At 46.0% G+C, this 14,780-nt stretch overlaps 3 protein-coding genes across 3 annotated transcripts; 2 read left to right on the plus strand and 1 right to left on the minus strand.

The window, feature by feature from the left end:
* The first annotated feature begins 411 nt into the window (after positions 1-411).
* Positions 412-6,407, plus strand: LOC109779078 (protein RRP6-like 1). The gene is made up of 14 exons (XM_020337680.4): positions 412-1,090; positions 1,801-1,956; positions 2,703-2,861; positions 2,939-3,022; positions 3,160-3,239; positions 3,341-3,391; positions 3,496-3,595; positions 3,878-3,960; positions 4,074-4,119; positions 4,421-4,508; positions 4,589-4,758; positions 4,882-5,181; positions 5,252-5,365; positions 5,788-6,407. The coding sequence occupies exons 1-14, from the start codon at positions 770-772 to the stop codon at positions 6,046-6,048; spliced, it is 2,013 nt and encodes a 670-aa protein (XP_020193269.1). The 5' UTR covers positions 412-769; the 3' UTR covers positions 6,049-6,407.
* Positions 6,408-8,464: 2,057 nt separating this feature from the next.
* On the minus strand, positions 8,465-14,579 carry LOC120963084 (uncharacterized). The gene is made up of 10 exons (XM_073496893.1): positions 13,923-14,579; positions 13,576-13,770; positions 12,750-12,857; positions 12,609-12,650; positions 12,427-12,525; positions 12,256-12,348; positions 12,042-12,158; positions 11,906-11,942; positions 11,775-11,825; positions 8,465-11,672 (listed from the first exon to the last, which is right to left on the minus strand). The coding sequence occupies exons 1-9, from the start codon at positions 14,406-14,408 to the stop codon at positions 11,821-11,823; spliced, it is 1,182 nt and encodes a 393-aa protein (XP_073352994.1). The 5' UTR covers positions 14,409-14,579; the 3' UTR covers positions 8,465-11,672; positions 11,775-11,820.
* Positions 8,486-10,025, plus strand: LOC109779077 (phosphoserine aminotransferase 1, chloroplastic). The gene has a single exon (XM_045227712.2). It carries the CDS (start codon positions 8,486-8,488, stop codon positions 9,752-9,754), a length of 1,269 nt encoding a protein of 422 aa, XP_045083647.2. The 3' UTR covers positions 9,755-10,025.
* Positions 14,580-14,780: the final 201 nt, after the last annotated feature.

Genomic DNA, 14,780 nt, shown 5'->3' on the forward strand with positions numbered 1-14,780 from the left:
ATGATTGGCGTCGCTCGCTGGCTGTAATGACGCGGTAGCAATTAATTCAGGCAATCGCCGTCCATCAGGATCGAGACATTGAGAGGGGAGGCACTAATCCCAGATGACGACTGTTCTTGATTATTTTTTTTCGGCACCAACACATTCTACCACAGTACTTTTTTTTTTTTGAGTTGGACACATTCTACTACTAGTACGTACAGTACTATACCAGCTATCGCGCGTGCAAAAATGCATACTCAACCTAACAGAGATATCCGTTGAGCAAAGATAGAAGGAGATGATGAGATTGATAGATAGATATGGATGACGATGCTTATGCCGTGACGTTAAGATGTGCGTGGAGTGGGGAGGAGATGTTGGTTCGATCAAGAGAGCAAAGCAAAGGCGCCCGTGACGCGTGGCGTGCCAGCTGAGCGGCGGCAGCGGGCAGCCCGGCGCCCCGTCGCGTCGGCTCGGGTCAAGCAATAAATAAAACGCGAGCTGGCTGGCGTCGCGAGCCCGCCCCGCCCGCCCCGCCCCGGAGTAGCGGCAGTAGAAACCGCCCGCCCGCCATTCCCATCCCTCCCTCAATTCTCATCTCCCTCTCCCCTGCCGCGGCCAGCCGCCCAGCCGCGGCGCCCCGCCCCCAAAACCCTAGCCCCGCCCGCCGATACCCCGCCACCGCGCTCTGCCCGGCCTCGCGCCACTCCCGCCCGCCTCCGCAATCAATCCCCCCACCCACCCACCCACCCACCACGCCGCGGCAGTCCCCGCGGCGCGCTCCTCCATGGACGGGTCCAAGGGCCCGAGCGACGGGGACGCGGCGGAGGACGCGGGGGACGGTAACAAGGACAGGACGCCCGGCGGGCAGGAAGCAGGCGCCGGCGCCTCCGATGCCGTTCTCGCCGCCGGGTCGTTCAGGATCACCGCCAGCGACGGCAGGGCGCCCTGGGCGGCGCCGGGGGCCAAGCCCAAGGTGGTCTACCACGATCCCAGCATCCCGCGCCCGCAGGACGTGTACCTCATCAGGGTCAACAACTGCAACTCGCCCTTCGATCACGTCTGGCTGGAGCGCAGCGAGGACGGCACCCGCCCTATCCACCCCTTGGTCAGTGCCTCTTTCCTACTCCTACTTCCTTCTCCCCTTTTCTGTCGTTGGTACTAGGAATCCTGGATCGAAACGCGACATGCGAATGGACTAAAAGAGCTCTCTGCCTGCTCAGATTTGTTTACTAGTAGTAGTAGTTAGTTCACTGCGTCATCAGTAATTACTAGAACCTCAACATGTGTAAGAAAATTCTGTATCTAATGAAATGTTAATGGCCCTTTCTTTGATCACTTGTTGTTTGCAATTTCAAAGCTATCCGTGAGCAAAAGATAGTTTGATCTCGTTTCTTTCTATTTCGGGGGATCCATGACATGTTTACATGGAATCCAGAAGATGGGGTCATGGTACTAGCATGTCTCTTTATTCTAGAGAAAAGTGTAGGATGACACTTGCAGTCAGGACAGCGGGAATGCGTACGTTTGCTGATTCTTTTTGCTGGACAGTTGGTTTTCTGAGCTCGAAAAGGATAAAAGAAAAGTAACCATCTAGCGTGTTGACTAAAGTACTAGATGATGAGTTTGTTACAAGAGATCTAGTATGGATGTTGATATTTGAAAAGGAAAGGCTAAATCTCCTCACTGCAGAGCAACCTGTACCACATAAAAGTAGTATGGCGTTCTGCTTTTCAATTGTTCTAAGTTGTACAGCAATTTTCTTGTGTGCATGTCCATGTATTAAAATTGATGTAAATATACTTTATCTCATTGCAGGAAAAACTACCTGTGGAACAGTTTATTGACAGAAATGTTCCTGAAAGTGAACCAGTAAGGCCAGCTGATGTAGACGATACCCCGTTTACGCTAGTAGAAGACCTGAAAGGATTGACAGAGTTAGTTAACAAGTTGAAGGATGTAAATGAATTTGCTGTAAGCACTTGTAATCAAGTTTTCTTTAAATTTCAAATTAATCTGTATCAGACTTGTTTGCTGCCTATGTTGTATTATATTCGAAATTTACAAGTACCTTGTGCATTTTTCTTGGATTCTTTTTAAATGCTTCAGTTGACATTGTTCCTGCTATCAATTAGAAATTATGCACATAAGTTTTGTGCACATAAGTCGTGCAGTAATTTTTTCAACAAAATAATCCAAGTGAAACATGGCTGAGTTATTGTCGTATGGTAGCTGTTTTGGGCCCTAATTGAGTTTGACAGGCATATATTCTTAAACTATTGGTAAAAGTCTTAGACTGTGCTACTTTAGAACTTTTTGACAAAATCACTTATCATAAGCTCCATAGGTGTTTCCGTCTTACCTGCTGCCATCAAACTCCAGCCACAAATCCAGTGAATTCAGTTTGTTATAAATCATATTACACAATGTGAGCTTATATCCGCTGTCCTTTACTTTTGAATTTGTTGTAATTGATGCATTATATTTTCTTTCTGTATGATCGGTAGCTGCTTCTATTTTTTCCTTTCCCCTGCCTTGTCCGTCTTCCTGCTATGAATTACAGATCATAGACATAAACAAGATCATGTTCCATGTTTTGCTTATTTTGTCTTCTCATAGAAGAACCCATTTGTGCCTTTCTCTGTTTGGGTCATCTGGCATGGAATAGCTCGGTGACTGCTAGCAATGTAATCTTTGCTTTATTTCTGTGCTGTTTTCAGGTCGATTTGGAGCACAATCAGTATAGGTCATTCCAGGGTTTGACCTGCTTGATGCAGATTTCAACAAGAACAGAGGACTTCATTATCGACACCCTTAAGCTACGCATATACATCGGTTCCTACTTGAAAGAACTTTTCAAAGATCCAACCAAGAGAAAGGTTTTTCTTAACCATCAAATTGTGTCGGTCTTTGTGCACTTTAATATCCTTTTCCTCACTTGTTCTTGGGGAAATAGGTAATGCATGGGGCAGATCGTGATATAATGTGGCTCCAGCGGGACTTCCGAGTATATGTGTGCAATCTTTTTGACACAGGACAGGTACTGTTGAAAATAGGCTATACCATAATTCTTGATTGTGACTCTCTGTTTGTGTTTTTCTGCATTCTGCTTTGAAACCTACCTTTTTCTTTGCCATGTTAAACTTAAGTTTGACTTTCCTGTCTAACACCAACCAGGCTTCAAGGGTTTTACAGATGGAACGAAACAGCCTAGAACACCTATTACATCATTTCTGTGGAGTCACAGCGAATAAAACGTACATCTCATTTACCCATAATTTTTAGATATACCCATGCTGACCTCCCTAATTATCTACCATGAGATTTGTTTCTTACCAAAGTGAACATTTTCTTGTAGATATCAAAATGCAGATTGGAGGTCAAGGCCACTCTCTGATGAAATGATCAAGTATTGTGCATATAAACCATATATTCCATTCTTTAGTTTAGTTATTGTTCTTACCCCCGCTACTATTTCTGTCAATATATCCATTTGACATTACCCCTATGCAGGTATGCGAGAGAAGATACACATTATCTGTTGTATATATATGACTTGATGAGACTTAGACTACAAAGGGAGTCCACATGTGAAAACGATCTTCTTTTAGAGGTTAAGCTTATGTTCTACTGTTTTCCTTTTGGTTTTGATCTGGTATGATGAATTCATATGAATGAGCACTGTTGATGTTGTCTCCTTCACTGAATGAACCCTTGATTTAGAACTACATGACACAGTTTAAAATTGGCCTGTTGCCATATGTGGTGTCCTTTCCGCTTCACATAAATCTGCAATCTGGGTGTTACTGATGGTTCCTCAACCAACTTGTAGTCACTTTTGACTGACAAGTTTATCGGAACAGGCATTCTGATCTGTCTTTTTTGTTAGCTGCAGGTTCAAAAGCGCAGTAATGATATTTGCTTACAGTTGTATGAAAAGGAGCTGCTGACAGATAAATCTTACCTCCACATATACGGGTCTGTGTGCTGTTACTTCAATTACTGCACTTTGTTTATCTTTAAGGGAAATCATTTTTGTTTACACTGAAAATATGTGTGCTTATCCCATTAACTCGAGTGTGTTATTACAGGTTGCAGGAACATGAATTGGCCGCAGCTCAGCTGGCTGTTGTTTCTGTAAGAAATTACTCTCTTCATTTTTGGATTGCTCATGATTATTCTGTCTTCAATAAACCTGGCATAGTAACATATGATGTGGCACTTCTCCTATAAATGGTTTTATAGCTTTCTGGTCCCAAATCATGCTGTCAATTGACTTTGGCGTTTTTTTAAGTAAACTTTGGCGTTATTTCATTACTTTCATCATTTTGACTCTGAAAAGCAATAGTTTAGTATATCCATGGAGTATAATATGTTTTCTTTTTGTTCTACCGAGAGAGTTATTCAATTGCATGAGCATTTTTTTTTTCATTCTCAGGCTCTACATCAGTGGAGAGATTATATAGCTCGTGAACAAGATGAGAGCACTGGTTATGTATTGCCAAACAAGGCTTTGATTGAGATAGGTATTACTGATTTCTTTGGATTGCTATGCTGCAAAATTTGATATATTGTCTTGGCTAACTCTCCTTTTTTAATTCAAAAGCAAAGAAGATGCCTACAACTACTGCAGATTTGCGAAGAATCGTGAAATCAAAATATCCATGTGTTGAGGATAATTTTGACCTAATCTTGGACATCGTATGGAATGCAACTGAAAATTCTGGTGCCTTTGAAGCAATAGCTGAGCAACTAAAGAAAGTACGACTTGGTGAGGTCAGTTTGGCTGAACTTTGTGGATATTCTTTTGTCATTTACTCCCTCGGTCCAATAATATAAGAGTGTTTTTTACACTAGTGCTTAAGGACTTATTTTGAAACTATATGCGATCTTGTGCAGTTAGACTTGAAAAGTATAGTGGACGCTGGTGAAGTTATCGAAATGGCTCCTTCGGATGCTGATAATGTTGGGATCAATTTTGATCCAGCTGATCAATATTCTTTAGCTCCTTCATCAACTGCAAATATCAGGGTTACTTCTAACAGTAGGGATAGTCTCATGACTGATGCAACTTTGACTGGTAGCATCTGGCTACATGACAAGACCCCAACCATACCATCATCTGAAAATAAGACGTCTTGGAGCTTATCAGGCCTGACTAGACAATCAAACAAGGAAGCGATGAGCAATAATAAGCAGGTGAGACATACTTCTAGTATCTGCAGTCATTGTATTTTTTGGGGGGTATTTATGTAGGTGTGTTGTGCAGGAAACACAGGCTCCTGTTCAAGAACTGAAGAGACCTACGCCTTTTGGAGCTCTGGTAGGCAATTCAACATCTGGAAGACAGACAGATTACTTTGGAGGATTTTCAAATGAGCAGGTACATGCTCAGAAGTCAGAACAGAATTTTCTTTTGTAATGTTGATTTAAAAATACTTACTATCTGCTTATTGATGTATTGTTTTCTTTTGCACTGCTGTGATGAATTACATATAGTACATCCTTAGCCTTGTGCCAGTCTGCCATATTATGTAATTTGTTGCTTATTTTTCTGCCTGTAGTTTTTATTGGTTAATATATTTTTCGTAGTATTCGCTGTAGGCTGACTGAGTATTCTAGAGAGAGAAAACATATGCCTGCGGAACTATTTCATGTTTCCTTTCAGTTTTGCTTAACTCACCGAAGTTCTTAATATGCCCGATTCACCATTCCTTTCATTGATTTCTTATTAAGTATCACAAATTTATATTTTTTTGTCTGTGCTTTGCTGCAAGTAACTCTGTCTAAGTTGTGGCATCGCAGGCTAAAAGCGACCTTGATCAGATTCAGTCTTCAGCTTATTACTACCCCCAGTTCGCAGACTACAGCAGTTTAGCTGGATGGAGCCATCATGAACCCGAAGGCACACAGGCCGCTGGGTTCATGTCCGGTTGCTATTACGGGCACGGCTACCAGTCGATAAACCAAAGCGGTACAGGAACACGCCAGCCTGCCGCTAGAAATAATGGAGGGGGTTTCCAGGACTTGAAGAAGCAACAACCTCCCCCTCATTCGGGTAACTGAAGTGGTACTGCTCTGCCTATAACTAACTGTGGCGCGACAGCCCCTGTGATCCATCCTGTTGTGCAGAAAATAGTTATAGAGAAGGAGAGTAGGAAAGAAACTGATCTGTTTTTACCCGTGCCCTCTCACATGAGTGGCTAGGCGCTGGACTAACAGAGATGTGAGAATAGCCCACCCCATAGCATTTGTTTCATTGACAGTAGATGGAGGACATGTGTGCTGTCATGTGGTGAATTGGATGTGTGTATGTAACAAGTGACAAAACATGGCATGTTGTTGTGCAATGGTGGATGCTGGAATTGCACAGGTGGTATACTGTAAAACTGGTGGTATAGATAGCAAAGACTTGAAGACAAAAACATTGCTTTTCTTTTGTGTTCCTTTTATTTTTCTCATACCTCGCAAAAGGGGGTAAAAATGGCACCGTCGTCTTTCTGGCACGTAGAACATGTGTAATGCACTTGAATTTCACATCTAGACCAGAGCTGAGTTACACTTGCGAGTAGTAGTTGTTTTCTTTCTGGCAGGAGCTCCTCGTGCCTCAAATACAGAAATGTGCGTAGCATGCTTCTCAGAGTGGACCAAAGCAGTGGCAGCTTTACGCTCTCCGGGTCAAATCCACCACTGGCTGATTTGATTATCCGGGAAGCAGAGATCGTGTTGGCTACTAGCACCACTATGTACTCCGTGGCAACGCCCGTTCAAACAAGGCGCTATAATATACTGCTCTCTCCAATCACTATTATAAAGATGTTTAGGATATTTTAATATAAAATATATACGGACTAAAATGAGTGAACAAACTGCTCTAAAATATGTTTATACACATCTGATTCGGAAAAACAATAGAACATCTTATAATAACAATGAATAGAGGCAGTGCTAATACTTTCTTCAGCCCTTTTTACTTTGAATATAAGATTTATTTGAAGTCAAACTTTACAAAGTTTGGCCAATTATATAATGAAAAATACCAACATTCACAATATGAAATCAATATTATTAGATGCGTCATGAATTTAATTTTCATACAATATAACTTTAGTATTGTAGATGTTCATATTTTTTTATATATAATAAATATGATCAAATTTTACAAAGTTTGACTTGGGACAAATCTCATATGCGGACTAAAATGATTAGCAAATGCTATCAGGTAAAACAAACGCCCCTCGCCCATAAGCTTTTTGGCAGTAGCTAATGGAATTATAAGAATAGTAGAAACAAAGGCAACGTACGAGCAGGTCTTGCTCAGATTAGCCGCCTCCTCCCCAATTAGGGTTCCTCCGCCTCCCACCGGCGCCGGCGCCGGTCCGTCTCGTCTCCGGTGGCCTTATGGTCATGGGAGTGCGGTGGATCCTAGCCCTTGCCTGTGGGAGGGCTTCGTTTTTAGATGTGTCTTCGAAATTTGTTAGGGGTTTGTGTCCGGAAGGCGAGACGACGGCGGCTCCCTGAAGATGGAATAAGGTTCTCGCGGCCTAGCCCTTGTTCCGTTGGTGGGTCTACCATCATCAGTAGGCGTGTAGATGTGTGTCTCCGGCGGATCTGTCCTAGGTGGATTTGCTCAGATCTATTCGTTTATGTTCGTGTGTTTTCAGATTGGATCCTTCTGATCTACGCTACTCTTCATCGGCGGCGGATGCTGTTCTGGTGCGTGGGCCCTATGGGGCCTTAGCACGACGACTTCCTGACTGTCTACTACAATACAACAAGTTTTGCCCGGCTTTGGTGAGGGAGGGGCGATGACGGCGGAGCGCCTTCGGCTCGCTTTAGTGATTGTAGTCGTCGCTAGTTGGTCTATATATCTGGATGTAATTTTTATTATTTCTGGTGTTGATTGTATTACCATGACTAAAGATGCATGGGTCGGATGTTTTCCGCAAACAAAAACAAAAACAAAAAAAAAAAGCTTTGTGGCAGCCGCGTACCATTTGGAGACTGCCACTTTTCCGCAGCCTGTCGTGCATACATGTCGAACTGTCGCGGCGATCAACTTCCTGGCCATCTCCTGTGGTTCGTCACAGTTGTGTCCTACTTTATTCGTTTCATAATTCTTGTCGTAATTTTAGTTCGCAATGGTATTTAAGAAAATCCATTAAGGCAAAAAAGCACCATGAGCCGGAGCACGGGCAAACAATTCATCAACCCCTAGATTCGCAACATAAACAATCCTGGCACGAACGAAGCAGAGAGCTTCTCCAGATTCGCCACACACATACGCCTCGTCCTCATCACTGTCAAGTCTCAATTTGGCCCCGGCTGCCTGCAATTTGCATCCCCTTGATTTCACTTTCGCTGCAGCATATACACATAGCAGACAGCCACCGGCACGGCACACCACACCACACTCACGCCGCCACCAACCCCCGCCCCCCACTCTGTATAGATCTCTCCTCCCCCCGTCCCGCACCAACCCACCCAAAACCCTCTCCCCACGATGGCCTCCCCCGCCGCCGCCGCCGCCGCCGCCACCCCCAACTCCATGCTCCTCCACCGCCCGAGCCCCAAGGCGGGCCCCTCCGCCCGCGTCCCGGCGCGCGCCGCCAGGATCCGCTGCCAGGCCGTCGCGGCGCCCGCCGCCCCCTCCCCCCTCGCCGCCGCGGGCGAGCGCGGCGTCTACAACTTCGCGGCGGGCCCGGCCACGCTGCCCCTCTCCGTCCTCCAGAGGGCGCAGGCGGAGCTGGTCGACTACCGCGGCTCCGGCATGAGCATCATGGAGATGAGCCACCGGGGCAAGGAGTTCGACGCCGCCATCAAGAAGGCCGAGGCGGACCTGCGCGCGCTCCTCGCCGTCCCCGACACCCACGAGGTGCTCTTCCTGCAGGGCGGCGCCACCACGCAGTTCGCCGCCGCGCCGCTCAACCTCTGCGCCTCCCCCGCGGACCCCGCCGACTTCGTCGTCTCCGGCTCCTGGAGCGACAAGGCCTTCAAGGAGGCGAAAAAGTACTCGGCCGCCTCCGTCGCGTGGTCCGGCAAGGCCGCCAAGTACACCTCCCTCCCGGCGGACTTCGGGGCCATGTCGCAGAACCCCGAGGCCCGCTTCCTCCACATCTGCTCCAACGAGACCATCCACGGCGTCGAGTTCAAGGACTACCCGGAGCCGAGGAACGAGGCGGGCCTCCTCGTCGCCGACATGTCCTCCAACTTCTGCTCCAAGCCCGTCGACGTCTCCCGGTTCGGCCTCATCTACGCCGGCGCGCAGAAGAACGTCGGCCCGTCGGGCGTCACCATCGCCATCGTCCGCAAGGACCTCGTCGGCAGTGCGCAGCCGATCACGCCGGTGATGCTCGACTACAAGACCCACGCCGACAACGCCTCGCTCTACAACACCCCGCCCTGCTTCGCCATCTACATCTGCGGGCTCGTCTTCGAGGACCTGCTCGCCCAGGGCGGCCTCGCCGAGGTGGAGAAGAAGAACCAGCACAAGGCCGGCATCCTGTACGACACCATCGACGCCAGCGCCGGCTACTTCGTCTGCCCCGTGGACAAGCCGGTGCGGTCGCTCATGAACGTGCCATTCACGCTGGCCAAGGGGGCCGACTCTGAGAAGCAGTTCATCGCCGAGGCGGCCAAGGAGGGCATGCTGCAGCTCAAGGGGCACAGGTCGGTCGGCGGCGTCCGCGCCTCCATCTACAACGCCATGCCGCTCTCCGGCGTGGAGAAGCTCGTCGCCTTCATGAAGGACTTCCAAGCGAGGAACCCTTGATCGGCCCGTCGCCGCCATGATCCTTCCTCTGGTATTGCTCGCTCTAGTAGGATGGGCTGTTGTTTATCATATATCATAACATAAGTAGGCTGCAAGATGTGCACCGTCGCTCATATGAGATTTGCTATCCACCTGTAGTATTAGTTATGGTAACCATTTCGCAATGCTGCTGCATTTTCACCGCGTTTGCGGGACTCTTCTCCATTTGCTCGCTTTTGAGATTGGAACATGTTGTATTGGGGAATAAAGGTCGATTGGTGTCTTCAGATTACCTGATTCTTATATATGGTTGAGAGTTTATATGTTACAAATAGACCCACTCAAGGTTTGGTTTGCTTTTCTGACATCTAAACAAGCAAGTTTGACGATCATTCTGTCCTAGAGGCAGTATTCCTGTTCTCAGGATTTTCGTAGGTTTTTTCCGGTGCAGGATTCTGTAGCATTAGTATGGTAACTATTTTGCAATGCCACGGCATTTTTCCACGCATACAGGATCTCTTTTCCATTGCTCGCTTTTGAGATTGGAACATGTTGTATTGGGGAATAAAGGTTGATTGATGTCTTCACATTACCTGATTCTTATGTATGGTTGAGAGTTTATATGTTACAGAGACCAACTCAAAGTTTGGTTGCTTTTTTGATCTCTAAACAAGCAAGTTTGTCGATCATTGTCTCCTAGAGTCTGTTCTTGGGATCTGGTAGATTTTTCAGGGTGCAGAATTCTGTGGAAGATTGGGTGCACTCTTTATGTATCCATTTATGTGATTTTTTCAGACAGGCAGACAGGTCCATTATGCTGAGGACCAAGCACAGACCACACTGCATCATTACATATTTTTGGGATTTGGAGGTTGGTGAGCAGTAAGCTCCCGAGAGTTTGGTGATCTACTAGCAGTATATTTGCTGGTTCCAGTGTCCCTGTCTGTCCTGGCTCAGTCGCCGAGCCGATACGACGAGGCACCAAAATACAGATGCGGCGATGTGACGGTTTGGTGCCGGCCCGAAATCACTACCAGCTCTCAGCTCTCAAGCTCCCAAATCGCACGTTGGTAAACAGCAAGCTGCCTTGTGAAGCTGTGGGTTTGTTCTGACTTTTTTTCTTTTTTTGCAGTTTCCATGTAGGCAAAAGTTCTTGCGTTGGTCCTTTGTTTGATGGTGTCTGCTTTTGGTTTGAGTTCCTGCAGTGAAGCTGTGGGTCGTTTGGTCACTCCATGTGGGTTTCCTTTTCAGTCCAGCCATGATACTTCTGGTACTCCGTAGTGGAGTATAATCTTCAGAGGCGTGAAGAACCTGAATTAGTGCATCTTTTGCTGCCACTTGGTTAGCGCAATGTTGTCCTTGTGTGGGTGAGAAAACAACAACAGTGACCAAGATTTATCTACTTCCGTTTACCACACCAAAAACCTTCCCCGATTGAGAGAACGTCCCGCTACTGACAGTTGAAGAAGCTACCATATGTGTATCCGATCATGTCATACTACTCAGCATTTTAAAAAAAGCTCTCTAGGGAAATATAAGTCATTCTTTTTACTAATTCGGAAAGAAGAGATTCATCACCGTAACTATCACTGGAAAACCATGGAATGTAAAGAAAATCTCTGCATAATAATAATAATAACAATATATTAACCACTATATTTGCTCACCAAAGCTGCATAAATGATCTATCACATTATCTTATAGGTCACGAGCATTTCTGCGCGCACAACCACTGTGGGCAGCACATCACAGTGCAAAAGGACGAGGGATGGTTCAATTTCGTAATCTCATAAACAACGCTTGTTTGACGCTCATCTCATTCTTCGGAATCTTGATTACACTGTTGCTTCAATCCTTAGAGCGGAGGAATGATTCCAACAACGCGGGCGATGTGAATCTTCTTTCTGATGTACTCATCATAGTACTTTGGCTTATTAATCTGAAAAGAAAAGAAGAATAAATTTCACACGCTAAATCATCATCTTTCAAAAGCATGCATACATAATGCAGAGGTGATTTCTATCATATATTATTACAGTACCCGCTTTCTAATTGCCTCTGCAATCAACTCCTTAGCTCCATCCTCTTTAACCTGAAGGCAAGCAGACTACATCACACATACAAGAACATATTGCACTTGCATGCCACACATACAAAAAAGACACTACTTACTTACTTCCGGGGTAATGGCTGCCGTGCAGGCACGGTACTGAAGGAAGGAAGATGATAAGAGATTAGCATACATGCATACGCAATGGGAATATTAAGTCAACAAAGTGCAGATTATCCATAAACCTAAAGAGCCTACCTCCGATTTCATTCTCCCCATGATGTAGTCATCCTCCAGTGCAACTTTCATCCTATGTTGGCGTAATGGAAACCTGTCCAGATTATAAACCTCCTCTAGAGCTTCTCTGAAACTCATCTGAACATCATTCAAGGCAAAAGTCATGCACTGCTAAGGATATTCACTACTTGTAAAAACGAGAGAAAACTGGTGTGCAATGCAGATCAGTACTAACCATTCGTTGCGTGACCCGCCGCCAAATCTCAAAATAGACACCGTCCAACTCCTTAAACCAAAAACTGTCATAGCCCATGCTCGCTATACACTCCTGAATCGACAGATAGCAACTGTGAGATACAGACTACATTGTAAGCTACATAGAAATAATTCATGTGAGGGAACCTACATGGTAGCCATAGTAAGCTAAAGACGCACTGATCTTGGGGAAGGTAGTAGCAGCGATCTTAATTGCTTGGAAAGCTCCCCGGGAGGATATGCAATCCCACTAAGCAACAACAAAGTTGTGAGGGCGCTGCAAGATATATAGACAACAGCGCCATTCCAAGATTTTCGCATAGCCATACTTACCTTATAAGATGGCCGGCGAGCATCTAGATAACCTTCCATCCACTGTTGGCAGAGAAAAAAAGGTCCTTAGTCCAAAAAGAATATCAAAGAAATGATGAACAAAGGAAATGACACCTCCTTAACATGATCTGTGATACATACCTGTAGTTGCTTGAATAGTTCCTCGCAGTAATTGGCATACTCTTCTTCAATGACATGGCTACAAAGGAATTCGTGGTAGCCACTCCACCTGCCGTACTCAGTACCACCCTACATTGAGAAGGATAGAGAGAGAACACATTTCTTAGAGAACTTTACAACGGTGGACGATACGTAACCTAAATAGCTACATTTTAAATAAAGACTTTCAAGCTGGAAACAATAATTTTATTTTAGAGCAGAATGATAAAATACTGAGCAACAAGGTGAAAGAACACACTTAGTTAGTTAGCACTATATTTGAATTAGTCAGTCTGGCCAGTTTATAAGTTGATAAATTAACAAGCTAAACATTTCAGAATATAATATTGCTCGTCTCAGGCAAATATTACTAAAGCTCACTAGATGTAGCATGAACTCGCACCTACATGTAATTGGCCTATAATCTGAACCTTGATATACCTTTTTCTATTATTGTAAGCAAGATCGCCTAGAGATTGCACCTCTCACAGTGGGTAGTGTCATGAACATGATACCAGTCTACAATACTACCTCCCCAATGCATAGTATCATAGGGGTCGTATTTTATACGACATCTTTTGTTATTTTGTAGGATCCATAGGAGATGAAGGCATGAGATCAATCCAACTCTTTCTCCATTCAATGATGTGTCACATCAGCTAAATGCCTACTTGGCACTGCTGCATGATACGCTCCTATGATAATTTTGGAGAATTTAGTGTGATTGTAACAGCCATGACAGTTGTTCTAATACAATCTACCAGAAATACGAATTGAAGGACTAGTCGTGCATCAGAAGATAACTCACATAATTTCGCAGGACTAGGCGTTGGTAGTCACTCAGAGAAGGATCTTTGCAGTAATCAGGGTGGAAATACCAATCAAGTGTCCAATTTTCCTCGATCGGCTTGAAGTATCCCCACTTCTTAAGAAACTGTCGATCACACTCGTCCTCAGAAACGTCCTTAAGGCCCAGCGTATCGTCCTTCCCCTCCTCTTTCACCTGCAGACGATGAGACGGCACGGCACATAACTAAGATCAAACTAAATGAATACAGGAGGTTAAATAAAATAATCCAGCACACGTCGCATAGAACAAGTAAATGCATGATGTGTGATGATAGATGGTTGTATAGATGGAACTGTGGACTGAACCTTGTGTTTGTAAGATCTGAAGCGGTACAGCGCAAGGCGAACGACTTGCTTGTCGAGCTCCTCGCTGGTCAGTTTGACAGCATCAGGATAGATCCGAGGCATGGAAGGTAGCTGATCAAAGTAAGCGTTGAACTCGTCGTCGCTGACATGCTCTCCTATGCCCAGATCATTCATCATTTGGATCAGAAGCTCCGCCTCTTTCACCTCCTCGTTTTCTTCCTTGGCATGTAGTACAGTCTCGTCTGAATCAGATTTCTGAAAGTCCTTGGCAGTATCAGGCTCCTTTGCAGGGTGGCCGTGCGCCATGTCTCCACCCAAGCTGGCATCGGCATCCACCATTGAGGTCTCCCCGCTCGAGACCGTGCGTGCCTTCTTTGTACGGTGCTTGGCGGCGGATTCTTCGGAATCCTGGGCAGTTGTGTTCCCGTGAAGGGCAGCCAGGGCGGCAGATCCTCCGGTCGAGACCGTAGCCTTCGTCTGCGGCATCTCTCCACTCAATCCCTCCCGTGGCCGCTGCCCCCTCCCCGGGACGGGATGCGCCGTCGGCACCCCTCCGCTCGAGGCCACAGCAACTTCTCCTCGCTCGAGGCCACCGCCCCCTCTCCGGGATGCACCGTCGGCCGGCACCCCTCCGCCCGAGGCCGCGACAACCTTCTTCTGCAGGACCCCGCAGCCCGAGCCGGTACCCACCGGCCACCCCTTTACCGGAGGACTCTCGCTGCGTCGGGCAAACGCACACAGCATGGCCCGGCCCAAGCGGCCCACTTACGTCCCCGTTTTTTCCGTTTCGATTTTTTTTTTGTCATGTTAAAAAGTGTGTGTTCGCTGAAAAACATACTCCCTTGTACAAACTTGAGT

This window comes from Aegilops tauschii, chromosome 4 (assembly GCF_002575655.3).
Source record: "Aegilops tauschii subsp. strangulata cultivar AL8/78 chromosome 4, Aet v6.0, whole genome shotgun sequence".
Lineage (NCBI taxonomy): Eukaryota > Viridiplantae > Streptophyta > Magnoliopsida > Poales > Poaceae > Aegilops > Aegilops tauschii.